Source organism: Podarcis melisellensis (assembly GCF_964234715.1).
Source record: "Podarcis melisellensis genome assembly, chromosome: 12".
Classification (NCBI taxonomy): domain Eukaryota; kingdom Metazoa; phylum Chordata; class Lepidosauria; order Squamata; family Lacertidae; genus Podarcis; species Podarcis melisellensis.
This window is the reverse complement of record NC_138544.1, coordinates 14,338,138-14,352,148: the sequence shown is the minus strand read 5'-3', so window position 1 is coordinate 14,352,148 and position 14,011 is coordinate 14,338,138. Positions and strand designations below refer to the sequence as shown.

At 43.2% G+C, this 14,011-nt stretch overlaps 1 protein-coding gene across 2 annotated transcripts in view; it reads right to left on the bottom strand.

Annotated features, from left to right (window-relative positions):
* Positions 1 to 8,419, bottom strand: part of NPHP3 (nephrocystin 3) — a 227,965-nt gene extending 219,546 nt beyond the window's left edge. Inside the window, exons 1-8 of one of the 2 annotated variants that reach the window (XM_081882914.1) lie at positions 7,698 to 8,419; positions 6,786 to 7,423; positions 6,414 to 6,539; positions 5,517 to 5,667; positions 3,856 to 4,008; positions 3,067 to 3,200; positions 994 to 1,154; positions 273 to 420 (exon numbers count right to left, since the gene is read on the bottom strand). In XM_081882914.1, the coding sequence (XP_081739040.1) occupies positions 273 to 420; positions 994 to 1,154; positions 3,067 to 3,200; positions 3,856 to 4,008; positions 5,517 to 5,667; positions 6,414 to 6,539; positions 6,786 to 7,139 (1,227 nt within the window). In that variant the 5' untranslated portion in view covers positions 7,140 to 7,423; positions 7,698 to 8,419. The remainder of the gene's footprint in view (positions 1 to 272; positions 421 to 993; positions 1,155 to 3,066; positions 3,201 to 3,855; positions 4,009 to 5,516; positions 5,668 to 6,413; positions 6,540 to 6,785; positions 7,424 to 7,697) is intronic. The other variant, XM_081882915.1, reaches the window with a different exon arrangement.
* Between the last annotated feature and the right edge of the window lie 5,592 nt (positions 8,420 to 14,011).

Sequence of the window (14,011 nt, the reverse complement as noted above, 5' to 3'; positions counted from 1 at the left end):
CTTTTTTCCACTATATATTTATATTAAAGACAGAAACAACTATTGCAGCATGACAGTAAACAACTATCTGGGAAGCAAAATTGATTTGGGATTGCATGATCAGGTTGCCTGAATGTGTGCTATTCCATTACCTTCCTGCATGCACTATCCTTAAAAAAATAAAAATTAAAAATTAAGGAGTCACATACAAATTATGTTAACACCAGCTTCCACAAATGGTTACAAAATAAGAAAACTGATAAACGTACCAACCTTCAGCACACTCTCATTACCTTTGTTTTGTTCACATAACGAACTTGCTCAACTAATCGCTGCACAGAATCCGAACCAACTTGTCCATCTACCAGTCGGTGGCAAATAAGCCGGGGCTTCCCTTCAGGGTTCTTCAAGAAGGCTTCTTCGCACTCATCCAGCAGGCAGCTAGATTGAAAAACCAGCATTTTTGTGCTATATACTATTCTGCTGTAGCACACAGTTTTCATCAACATCAGCCTCAAGGGTGCATTTTTTTCTACAAAAGGCTCCAGTCAAAAAGGGACAAGCCTTTTTATCACAAAACAAGCAACGTGCCTTTAAAAAACTGAGGGGGGAAACGTCCTGAGATTCAGAGTTGTAAAGAAACAGACAAAAATAAATAAAACCAAATGGGTCTTTTAAGGAAAAGTACCCTTAGGCTGCAATCCTATAAACCCCATTAAACACAGTAAGTAGGCATTAGACATTGCGCTCTTAGTATTCTTTCTAGGAAGAATTCTGGTGTAGACATTTGAATAAAGTAAGCGCACTTCAATCGGAATATGTTAGAAAACCTGTGGTGTTGAGACAAGCTGAGTTTTTAAACCTGGTTTAAGGCAGGTTCTGTATTCAAGTATTTAAAAACAAAACTGATTGAAAATATATTCCATAAACCCAGGAACATCTTAGTGACATAGTCCTCTTTTACTGATGCACTTCCCTGTTTCTGCTTAACGGTTTCCTAAGCTGCTAACTCACCTTGGCAAATTTAGATGCAAGAACAAAATGGCTAAAGAGCTTTTCTCAATTTCCCATTTTCTCACAGCCTGGAAAGTACTTTCAGTGTCTACTGGAAAATGGACAGCTTGGAAGAAGTATTCCATTGTTTCACAATATTTCCGAAGTTTGGGAGAGTATTTCTGAAAGTTAAGAGGAAAATGTGGGTTTTGTTTATGGGTGCTAAATTGCCATCACAAAAAACAAGATTGAGCAAGCTTAGCCATTGTTTCACTGGGATCTTGATCAGGGTTAACACAAGAAACTCTGGCTAGCAGTAATCACTGTTAACCATTAAGACTACTCTCAGCCACAGTCATTCATAAATGATTACTAGTGTGGTGGGAGTGTAGGAAGGTGAAGGGCTTCTGGGAAATGATATATAACGAGTTGAAAAAGATGTTTAAATATACATTTGTAAAGAAACCAGAAGATTTTTTGTTAGGAATTACAGGAAGAGAAATTAACAGAAGTGATTACAAACTTTTTCAATATGCAGTGACTGCGGCAAGAATCTTAATAGCCCAAAAATGGAAACAAGAGGAATTACTGACAGTGGAAGAGTGGAGAATGAAACTTATGGACTTTGCAGAATTAGATAAAATGACTGGGAAAATTAGATACCAGAAAGATCAGAAGTTCACTGAGGACTGGAGAAAGTTTACGATTTATCTGGAAAATATCTGTGATGATCAGACAACGCTAGTCGGTTTAAAGAGGCTTTATGATGAGAAAGGGTATTATAAAAGAAAACGAGATGAAAGGATATTATTAACTGGCAATATATTATAAAGGAAATGCGTAATAAATATAAAATATGAGGATTGTGGGAGGAGCTGGTGGAAGTCAAAAATTTGTAAATTGGAGAATATGGTTATGTTTGAATAATTTGTAAAAGAGAAATTTGTAAAAAAATCTAATAATAAATAAATAAATAAATGATTACTAGTAGTGGGTTGTAAGTCTGAGAGTCATTTGACATGCTGGATACCACCTTCCTTCCTAAAGCGATTTATTTTCTCTCCAGTTACCTACAAGATGCTCTGGATGCCAAGGACATGCCAAGAGACAGTCCCATTCTCTTGTTTCTCAGATTTATTTACTTACATTAATTTATAACTCGCTTTTCTATACAAGGATACTCAAACTGGTTCACACAACCGAGCAAAGATAGTACTGAAAGACCAAATTAAGGTATTATACAAGCACAAGAATAATATCCAAGATCACAGCACAATTTCATGCACAGTTGAAAGTAGAAGAGTTTCAAATCAGTTGACGTAAAACCCAAAAGCTCACTAGAACAGCCACTGCACCTCCAATGGTCGCAGAATCCAGATTTCAACATTGATTTTAGTGCTCAGGTAGGTTCATATTGAAGGCAGCATTTCTGGTTTGGAGGGGTTTGAACTTCCCTTTCTCAAAAAGGTTTGCAAAAGCCCAGGGGCATTTCAAGATAAGCATAACTATAATAAAACACTTCTCCAGTTGCTGTACATTATACTGAGAATTTGTTGGTAGATAGGTAAATAAATGACAGTGTGGACTACAGCCAGGTGGATGGAAGTTATATTCTGATCAAACCAAAATTCAAAATAAAGTTGCTGTGTCACACAGCCAGAATAATATACTCTTTGCACTGAAGTGATTCATTGTGTCACCCCCCCAGGTCACCAAGACGTCATAAATTCAGAAAATTCCGCCCCATATGACAGAAAAAAGCCATATTATTTATGAGCCAAGTAATATATTTAAGGCTTATACTGTCTGCTCTGGTGGGTAGCAGTTCTCTATACCTTGAGGCAGACACCTCGCTCAGCAATATGACTCAAAATTACTTTTAAACTGGAAAATGCCAAGCAGTTACCTAGAAATCTTATAAATACAAAACACAGGCTCTACTAACTGGGCAATGTTCCCTGTTTTGAAAACTGAAATCAGGATACGGTTTATTGTCCGTGTGAAGCAGATTGCAAAGTGTTGTGACAACGGAACAGAGGACAATGCAGAAAAGTGTAGAAAATCACTAGTATATCGTGCACACATTTTTCTCACCTGGATGAAGATGTCTACTTCGTTCTGAGTCTCTTCTGTACTGATGAGATACACCCTAACTGTATTGCTCCACAAAGAGTGGGAAAACAAGGGAGTGACTTGCAGCAAACTAGCGACAGCTGCATCCCAGTCATCTGCAAACGTAAGAAAAGACAACACACACAAACACATTGTTAGCCAATTCAAAACCACCAATCAGCTTAATGCAGCCCAGCCAGTCCATCCCTCCCACCTAACTCTTCCAAACAGCCACAGGGGGCGGTATGCAGTTGGCCTGCCCTGTCAATGTTGCCAGCCTGGAACTTAAGGGCCACAAAATGTTGCTCATTCATCAATATTTATTTAAACTGAATGTCACGTTTCGAAGCAGCGAATGAAAATATCCTGTGCTACCAAGTACATGTGCCGTAGTGCTCTCTTTAAAAATAAAAGAAGTCCCTTTGGGTGGCTTCACACAAAGAGAGACACACATATGACTTCTGAATTTGAAAAGTGATAAGTGATGCCTCTAACAACCACAACAACCCAACACCCATTTCAGGATAGGGAGGGAAGATTCAATCAATCAATCATTATTTCACCAGTTTAAACCTCAATTAGCACTATAGGTCATCTACAAAGAAGCTGGAATTTGTGCAGGTACGTGATATAACTAAAACACTGGTGAAACGATGAATTGTTCTGTAGGTCGACTCCGCATTTCATCCACAGTTTGTCTTGAAGTGATACAACACTGCAAGATTTTGTCTCAGGTCTTTTTAAATTCTTCAGAAAGAATCAAGGCCTTACCTCTGTTGACATTTGCAAAAGGCCCTTCCACATCTATGGAGCTATGTGCAAACTCAGGGCCTCGGAAGGACTGCTGAAGCTGTATCATGCTGCCCATGGAAGGCTCGCTTCCCAAAGCTCCGCCAGTCCAATATTCGGTCTGAGCTCCAGTGGCTTAAAAATGAAACAAGCATTTACTGATGGATACCTATTGTTTACATAGACTGGTCATCAATTACCTAGTCATTTAGGTGCCATGCAACAATTTAATCAGCCTAAATGGCCTCGGTCCTGTATACCTGAAGGAGCGTCTCCACCCCCATTGTTCAGCCTGGACACTGAGATCCAGCGGCGAGGGCCTTCTGGCGGTTCCCTCATTGCGAGAAGCAAAGCTACAGGGAACCAGACAGAGGGCCTTCTCGGTAGTGGCGCCCATCTTGTGGAACACCCTCCCTTCAGATGTGAAGGAAATAAGGAGCTATCCTATCTTTAAAAGACATCTGAAGGCAGCCCTGTTTAGGGTAGTTTTTAATATTTAATGCTGTATTGTTTTTAACACTCGATTGGGAGCCGCCCAGAGTGGCTGGGGAAACTCAGCCAGATGGGTGGGGTATAAATAATATTTTTTTTTTTTTTTTATTATTATTATTATTATTATTATTATTATTATTATTATTATTATCATCATCATCGTAAGACAACAGCTTAAAACACAATCAGTTATTATCATTGTATAACCCAGGCTAGCTTCTGGTGTTGATGTAATATCTTGGGTGATTGGCCATTAAGGGAAACAAAGGAAAGATGCTCTGTGTGAGATGGCAAATAGTTAGAAGGACAAAGCCTGAATTTAGGAGTTGAGTTGCAGTGATGTGACCAAGAATTAAATCAGCAAGCTGTATTTGAGACCAATTGTTTGATTCCTGTTTGAATCCAAGACTAGAGTTATAGGAAAATTAATACTTTTTTGGGGTGTTAATGCTGCAACCCCTCCATCATAGGCTTAGGTTGTATATATATGTAGATAAAACTTTATATCATAAAGACACCACAGTCTCTGCTGTGCCTCATTTCCAAAAGGAAACATGAACACTGGGGAAGCCCCTAAGACCCACAGAATCTTGCACTGCTAGGAGTTAGGGGTGGGGTGCAACATTACATTTGGGGGGCCAAATAGCATCTTTTGGCAGTGGTGCACGTGAGGATCACTGTACAGCGATACTACAATTTGAAATGGCCTGTGTGATGAGTTCATGGGTGGGTGGGTAGTAATTTAGCAGATTATCATTGTTTAAAAGTTAATACTATGTAGTAGTTTTTTTAATCCACCAGGAGTAGAAGCTTTTTATCTATGTTATGCTACACAATTATACAATGATACCTCTGGATGCGAACAGGATACATTCCGGAGCCCCGCTCGCATCCTGAAGCGAACGTAAGACGCGACTGCGCATCTGCGCATGTCGCGTTTTGCCGCTTCTGCGCATGCACGTGACGTTGTTTTGAGCATCTGCGCATGCGCGAGCGGCGAAACCTGGAAGTAATGCGCTCTGTTACTTCCGGGTCGCCACGGAGCGCAACCTGAAAATATTTAAGCTGCAGCATATTCATCCCAAGGTATGACTGTATACATTCCCCCCCCCCCCACATGACTGGCAAAAGCAGCAGGTTAAAATTCTTACCGGTAACCTCCGTGCAGCTGTCATCTGAATCCGACTCCTCAGGATCAAACACCTGGATGCCCTGGGCCTGCAGCCTTTGCAGTTTTGCCTCCAGATCCCGCTTAGCCCTCAGTAAATCCTGAATTTCGTTTTCCTTGGTTTCTCTAAAAATCTATATAAAAAAGTAAGGTTAACTATATGAACCTAACCACCAGCCAGAATTTACAGCTGTTCTAAAACACCACTTAATAGTATGTGAGAGTCCTTTCATGCTGGCATGAAACTAACACCCACTGGGACAGTCCAATGTTCAAGCGACAGGACAGGACCCTCAGCCCCCACCACGATGCAATGTGAAAGACAGAAGGAAAATAAGTACAGTGGTACCTCAGGGTAAGTACTTAATTCGTTCCAGAGGTCTGTTCTTAACCTGAAACTGTTCTTAACCTGAAGCACCACTTTAGCTAATGGGGCCTCCCGCTGCTGCCGCGCCGCCAGAGCATGATTCCTGTTCTTATCCTGAAGCAAAGTTCTGAACCTGAAGCACTATTTCTGGGTTAGCGGAGTGTGTAACCTGAAGCGTATGTAACCTCAAGTGTATGTAACACGAGGTACCACTGTAGACACAAATGGGAACTGCAACAAAATCTTGCAGTGTGGAGTGGCCCTGTTTAGGGTTTTGGCCACTTTTCCTTCTTCAAAATGCTCCACATGATTCCTGCCTCTAGTTTTGTGTTTTCTCCCATTAACAGACACTCAGCATACATGTTCAGTGCGCACTGAGTTGCAGGGAGGTCCCCCCCCTTGCATATTCCCAAAGCATATTGATATCTCCTTTTTGTTTCTCAGCGGCCAGTCCTGGTTTCAAAAGCTACCGGCACTCAGCACCTGAATTGGCTGCTAGAAGGAGCGATTTACCTTGAACTGCCTCTTGACTTTGTCCCGGTCGTGTTCGAATGTAGCTGCTCTCTCCATGGCTTGATATTTGGCCTCTAGAGCACTTTCTTTCTCCCGGAGTATCTTTTGATAGGTTTTCTGAAGTGCCTAAAAAAAAGACCAGTGTTATTGAGAGAGAGAGAGAGAGTTTTCCCTAGGATGAAAAATTACAGCTAAGCAATGGTTTTGACTGTTAACGTCTAAGTGTCAGAAGAGAAAAATTGGCAGCTTGCAAGAAGCTGCTCTCCAATTCCAAAGCGGTGTTGTTGTTGTTGTTGTTTTATTATGTTTGGTCTTGTAAACCTATGCCTCTTTTTGCTAGCCCAAGACGGCTGCCCCAGCCTTTCAAGTTACCTGTAGCTCTGCCCGAAGTCTCTTGTTCTCCTTATCCAGCTTGTTCTCCTTTTTCATCATAGAGGCCACCTCGTTGTTCTTGCTGATGCGGAAGATCTCGTACTCCTTTTTCAGCCGCTCGTACTCTGCCATGCATTCCAGCTCCTGTACGGACGCTGTGGACTTGAAGCTGGCTCCGATGAGGCCTCCAGGCCGCGACGTCCCTACACGGCGGAAGGAGCTGCGCAGGAGGCGGGCTTTGGGCTTCACCTCCACGGGGATCTCACAAGCTTCGCCACCGCCTCCCTCGTAGGTGTCTTCAATCACCTCCCCGACCGTGCCGATGGGGTTCACCAACGATGAAGCCGTCCCCATAGTGCCTTCCTCAACCCCGTCTCTTCTTGGTGGAAGTTACTGCCTTACTCAAAGGCTACACCAAAATGCCAGGCATTCACTCATCCTCAGTATTTATGCCAAGACCTGCAACTGCAGCTTTAAAGCTCTGTGCCAGCCCTATAGCCACAGATCAGCCTCCATTCTCCCATTCCACTTAGCCATGAACTGTTCCAAGATTGTCCGGCTGCTTCAGCCAGCCAGCTCTTTAGGTTCGCAACATGGCCAGGGTTTTTTAATGCACAGTCTTCAGGGCTCTGCATCTTCTAGATACTCAACAGGGAAATCTTTTTAAAATTTGCAAATCAGCACGTACAGATGAAGAATGGACAACCCTACTCCCCCTGACAAAAGTTGTTTTATTTTATTATTTTTCTTAAACCCCGACACACTACCAAGCGCTGGATTCTCCTCTTGGTCAGTTCTTACACCACCCAGCCAAGACTGCAGCCACATGGTAAAGATTTTGTGAGTCTAGCCATCAGTACTACCACACCCGACTTCTGAATTTACCCAGCCAGCTGACCATCCCTGACTCACCAATTAATGTCTCCTGAAACAAGTCTGGATAAGTCTTCCTTTCGGTCCACTTTCATCCCCGGCACCGGCTGACAGAACAGCAGTGCAGCCCTTAGACACACTTACCTGAGGGCAAGTTCGTGTGAACTCAATGGGGCTCCCTGCTGAACAGACACGCGTATAGGATTTGCAGCGCAAAGCCCGTCCTGTCCCGCTCTCCTCCTAATAATGCACGCTTACTAGGGGGGCGAGTCCCGCCGACTCGCGAGTAAACCCGCGCGCAGGGCCGGGCTGCATTCTGACGTGACTTTCCTAAAAGGCTGAAACCCTCCTACCGTCCCAGGGATGGCCCAAGACTGCCCAGTCCGGTCAATATCTCCACCCCTCTTGCTAGAAAGGCAGGAGTCGCCAAAAGTTTCCCAGAGAGCCCGACGGAGAAGGCAGGAGGGGCCAAGCGCTTGACCGCCTTCCTCTGTCTGGCTGACTTTTTGCAGCTCCCTCGCTGCTTCCCGCAGCAACGAAGGGGGAGGAAGGAAAGAGGGAAGGGGAAAGAGGGAGAAGGAGGAGGAGGCAGTGACGTGGCTGCTTCTCCCTCCCTCCCTCCCTCCTGCCTCGGGCAGCGGACGGAGGCGCCGTCGAGGGAAGAAGGCGCAGCGCCGGTGTCTTCTGCACTCGCCCTTTCCATCGCGCCGTTGCTCCTCTTTCTCCCAGCTTTCGCAGCTCAGCCCCATCCGGAGGGTTTGCAGCTGGTTAGCGGCCTCAGAGTTGGAAGGGAACCCCAAGGGTCATCTAGTCCAACCCCGTATCCCTCTCCCATGCAGGAATCTCAGCTAAAGCGCTGCTTGAGAAAACCTCCAAGGAAGGAGAGTTCACAACCTCCCGAGGGAGGCGAGGTGTCTGTGACAAAAAAAATTCTCTCTCCCTCAATGTAAACAAAGTGTGAAAAAAGACTCTTATGAATTGATAGACGTACCTTTTATCAGTTTTGTAACACAGAAAACCCTTAACGAAAACTAATTTTTAAAAAAGTTCTGCCAGAGGTTTAGTCAAGTCAAGGCATTGCTGGATTGGTGGATCCATTTTGGCTTCTTTGGGGACCTTCCAGCAGATGTGGATCTCCAAGCAAGAATACGAAGAAGGAGCGAAGCAATGCGTAGAAAGAAAATGCCCATAAAAACCTGTTTTTTATTATAAAAAAAAGACAGCTGCCTTCCCCAGCACTTCTAATATTGGATAGCTTTAGCATACTCAGGAATCAAAAGTTTTGTGTCTCTTTTGTAGGAAATGTATACTTTTTTGTGCATTCTGCTATAGCTAAACAAGCTATAGCTTAGGGCCTCACTCTCTTGCCCCCCCCCAAAAAAAATTAAGGGGGGGGGACTGGATGTATGTTTCCAAAATATAAGATTAAAAAAAACACTACATACAGCAACAGTGTTTTGTGTTGTGTAGGCTCCTGTGATATAAGTAATGGGCGCCGCCTGCTAACCTGCTCCCTAAAATATCACTGGTTTGCTCATTTCTATATATAGGGTGCCTACATTCTGCATGTGCAAATGGCTTTAGATACCTATTGGGTCCATAAATTACCATATAGCATATATTCCACACAAAAAACAGCGACAATTTGTTGTTGACAAAGGACAGCTGGACATATAAAGGGCCCCATTGCCTTCAGTAGCTTAGGGCCTCATCAAACCTAAATCCAGCCCTGTGAATCAAGTCCTACCCTCTAAAGCCATGTGGCAAAGCACATAGCTCCCCAACAGCACCCAAGATCCTGGGAACTGTAGGTTAAAGGTGCTGGGAATTGTAGCTCCCAACTCCACCTGGTACGCAGGCTGAGACCATACCTGCCCGCGGACTGTCTCGCCAGAGTGGTGCATGCTCTAATTATCTCCCGCTTGGACTACTGCAATGCGCTCTACGTGGGGCTACCTTTGAAGGTGACTCGGAAACTACAACTAATCCAGAATGCGGCAGCTAGACTGGTGACTGGGAGCGGCCGCCAAGACCACATAACACTGGTCTTGAAAGACCTACATTGGCTCCCAGTACGTTTCCAAGCACAATTCAAAGTGCTGGTGTTGATCTTTAAAAGCCTAAACAGCCTCGGTCCAGTATACCTGAAGGAGCGTCTCCACCCCCATTGTTCTGCCCGGACGCTAAGGTCCAGCGCCGAGGGCCTTCTGGCGGTTCCCTCATTGCGAGAAGCAAAGCTACAGGGAACCAGGCCTAGGGCCTTCTCGGTAGTGGCGCCCGCCCTGTGGAACGCCCTCCCATCAGATGTCAAAGCGATAAACAACTACCTGACATGCAGAAGACATCTTAAGGCAGCCCTGTTCAGGGAAGTTTTTAATGTGTGATATTTTAGTGTATTTTTGGTTTCTATGGAAGCCGCCCAGAGTGGCTGGGGAAACCCAGCCAGATGGGCGGGGTATAAATAATAAATTATTATTATTATTATTATTATTATTATTATTATTATTAGCTTGGTGAAGGGTAAACTTTGGTGCACATGATGGTTTGGGAGAAGTCATGTGCTTTAAATGGATGGTGTGGGTGTGACCGTGGCCTCAGATTTTAGTGGAAGCACAAGTTTTTTGCACTTCTCACTGAAATCAATGGGTTTTTTCCGGAACAACCGAAGGAGGTAGCCCATTAATTACAGATTATGTACTTTAAGAGGCTTCATCGAGGACAATTGTAAACTGGCACGTAAGAAAATGGCTGCTTCCTAAACATAACATAGCAGATGATTTTGCTGTGCAAATAGGGCTCCACACGCTGTTCTCTGAAGTGCAATGCAACCTCGTCCCGGGAAACATGCCACATGTATTATTCATCCATGCAAAATGAAGGTAGATTTAGAGCTTTGATTGTGAAAATAAAATTGCTGCGATCATTCACACATATCCCGATGCTGTTTGTTGGTAGGAAATTATCCAGAGCCCAGAATTAAGCAGATGTTTGGTTTGCAAAGCATATCAACCCAGCAGCTGGCCGCATTAGTATTTCAGAAGAATTTCTTACAAAGAGGTATGGAAATTAACAAAGAAATAATATGCATCTGAAAGTAGACTTTTAGAGAATGGGTTGCTGGGTTCCTAATTTCCATGTTAGGGATTCATTTTACACCGAGTGCTATCCTTTCACCATTTATTTATGAATTTTCCCAGAAAACAGGGAACCCATTACAATGGCTTTATTAGCAACTGCTTTAGATAGGCAGTTCAGTACAGCCTTTCAAAAATACTACTGTGCTGCATTCAACTGAATATGAATTCAAACTGGGACAAACCAAATTGTGTGATGGTCAACAGACCATTCAAACTTGGCCCTGGCATTCTTGGCATCTGTCCTGACACTAGTGACCTTGCTGCCTCAGGCTTTTTTTATAAGTAGTTCTGGCCCACAACACTCCAAACAGTACTGGTTGATTGGTTTCTAGCCACCATTTCATTTCTCACAATTCCCCAAACAATTGGGGGGGGGGGGAAAGTATCGGTTTGAATCCCCGCGACGGGGTGAGCTCCCGTTGCTCGCTCCCTGCTCCTGCCAACCTAGCAGTTCGAAAGCTTGTCAAAGTGCAAGTAGATAAATAGGTACCACTCCAGCGGGAAGGTAAACGGTGTTTCCGTGGGCTGCTCTGGTTCACCAGAGTCATGCTGGTCACATGACCCGGAAGCTGTACGCCGGCTCCCTCAGCCAATAAAGCGAGATGAGCGCCGCATCCCCAGAGTCGGTCACGACTGGACCTAATGGTCAAGGGTCCTTTTACCTTTACCTTTTATAGGAAATTAAAATGGTGGCTTGCAGGAAAGCAAGCGTATTTTGGGAAATGATAAATGATTAGATCTTTAAAAAAATATGTTTTAAATGAGTATATCAAAAAAGCATGAAGCGTTTCTGTTAGGGATTATAGGGGCAGAAAAAATGTTAAAGATTTTTTTTTTAATGTATATAGCAACAGCAGCTAGGATTATGCACAGAAATGGAAGGAAGAAGTTCCTACCAAAGAATAAGGGATAAGTAAGATAATCGACTATGCAGAACTGGCAAAATTAAGAGAATCTAATGATGAGTGTTTTATGAATGCCTTTTCCGGACTACTGAAAGAAATATAATTTGATGAACTCGTGAGCAGGATTTGAGCTATGAGCAACTGAAGTAAAATTGAAGTAATATTGTAGTTTTGATTTGATTGATAGAAGATAGGGTGCAGCTGAAGGGGAAAAACAACAACTCCATGGAAAACGGGTTGATAAGTCGACAAAAAGAAAAGATGAAATTATGTTTTGAATGTTGAAACTTAAAAAAAATTGTTTTGGGGGAAAAATGGAAATTAAAATGGTAGCTAGACTTAGCTATTTGGTACACAGTTCTTGCCACCACTGCCAACTAAAACCACTAATTGATGGACCCCTACCCAGACACTCCTTAACCTGGAACCAGATCTACTGGTAGTGAGGAATATATAGCTGAGAAATTTTTTTTTCCTTCCAAACTCAGTGATGGTAAATGGATGGCTTTCCCACTACAGGGGAAAAAATGCTTCCTTATTTGCTATGTTCATTTGCCAATGACTTGACATAACCATATCACATTGATAGACTACTGCATTTTGCAGTTTTTGGGCTCCACTGTTTGCTGGTTTCCCCCTCTTTTTGTGCCTTAGGATACCCTCCCCCCATTCATTTATTTACACAACTGATAGCAAAGCAGTTCACACAATTGACAATAATAAAATCACACACCCACACCCAAAAAGCGAACACAAAATAAAATCCAATGAAATATTAAGCAGAACTTCAAAACAGAAATACTAAGCAGTGTGATCAGAAAATTAAGAGCCAGGGGAAACCTGATGAAACAAGTTCTTTTCTTTATGCTTTTTAACTTATATCTGCTCCATCTGTCTTTTGTCTACAAAAAGCTTATGCTGTAATAAACGTATTAGGTTTTTTAAGTGCCACGGGACTGCCTACCTGCTGTTTTTACTAAAACAGATTTGGTTTTCCATCTAGAATATGCCTGTTTTTGGAACTCAAAGAATCTAGTGGTGATTTGAGCATTTGGACATGTTCTGTGTAAAGAGTGCGTGAGGTTTATCAAACCACCTGCTGTAGAGCCTATTAGGAATCAGAGGAGCTGCTCCAAAGACTCAGGAAGTTGAACATCTAACCCAGGAGAGATTTCCCTTTTCATGTAATGAAACTAGCTCTTTGCTAGATGCTCCCACTGCCATCTGGGTTCTGGCAGTAGGCCAGAATTGGCCCTCTTTATGATGCTGAACAGCGCAATGGACAACCTTCTTGCACCCAAAGGTTTCCTATTACCCCACTATCTCCACAGTCATGTAGCTCCTTCCAGCCAGTGAGACTGAGGGAGCACAGGATCTGAGTGACATTTTTGATGCTGGTTTTCCTTGAGGGCTTCTGGAGCAACCTGTTTAGAGCAGTCTAGGGAGAGGTTCGCTGATGGGAATCTATGTTTGCTCTGATTCCATTTATGCTCTTTCCAGCTGCCAAGCATCCATGTCTTATTATACACAGGACAGTCCTCTGTTTGAAGGTCTCCCTGTTCCAGATCAGGTTAAAGATCAGAAACCCTAAAAAGGGAGAGCAGGAGGAGTCTTGAAATTGCCCATCAACACTTAGCACTTAAAGGAAGCACACGCATCAATCATCCAATCATAGTCTTGCTCACTATTGTGAAATATATTGTATGTCTATTTAGAATATAGTAGTTATGTCTAAACATATAGTCAGTGCTTTTTTTCTGGGGGTACGCATACCCCTAAACATTTTGTGAATCTTTGAACTTTTGTCCATTTACTGTATTAATTTTTCCTGATTTGAACTATAAAATGGTGATTTTCTTGAGTCAAAATGAGAGTACCCCTAAACATTTTTTTTTTTTAGAAAAAAGCACTGCATACAGTTATAGATGCAAATTAGCATGTGGGAATTTTATGCAAAGCTATGTTCTTTTTTTTGTCCTCTGTTTTGATGATGCATTCCCACTTCTTTGTGGATGTGTTAGGGGCCACAGGAAGATGAAACTGAGTCACCTGTTAATCCGTTTTCTCTCGTAGGGATCTGGGCAAAAGTTGCCCAGTATTTGCCCAGTAAAGGTAAAGGAACGCCTGACCATTAGGTCCAGTCATGGATGACTCTGGGGTTGCGGCGCTCATCTCGCTTTATTGGCCGAGGGAGCCGGCGTACAGCTTCCGGGTCATGTGGCCAGCATGACTAAGCCGCTTCTGGCGAACCAGAGCAGCGCACGGAAACGCCGTTTACCTTCCCGCCAGAGCGGTACCTATTTATCTACTT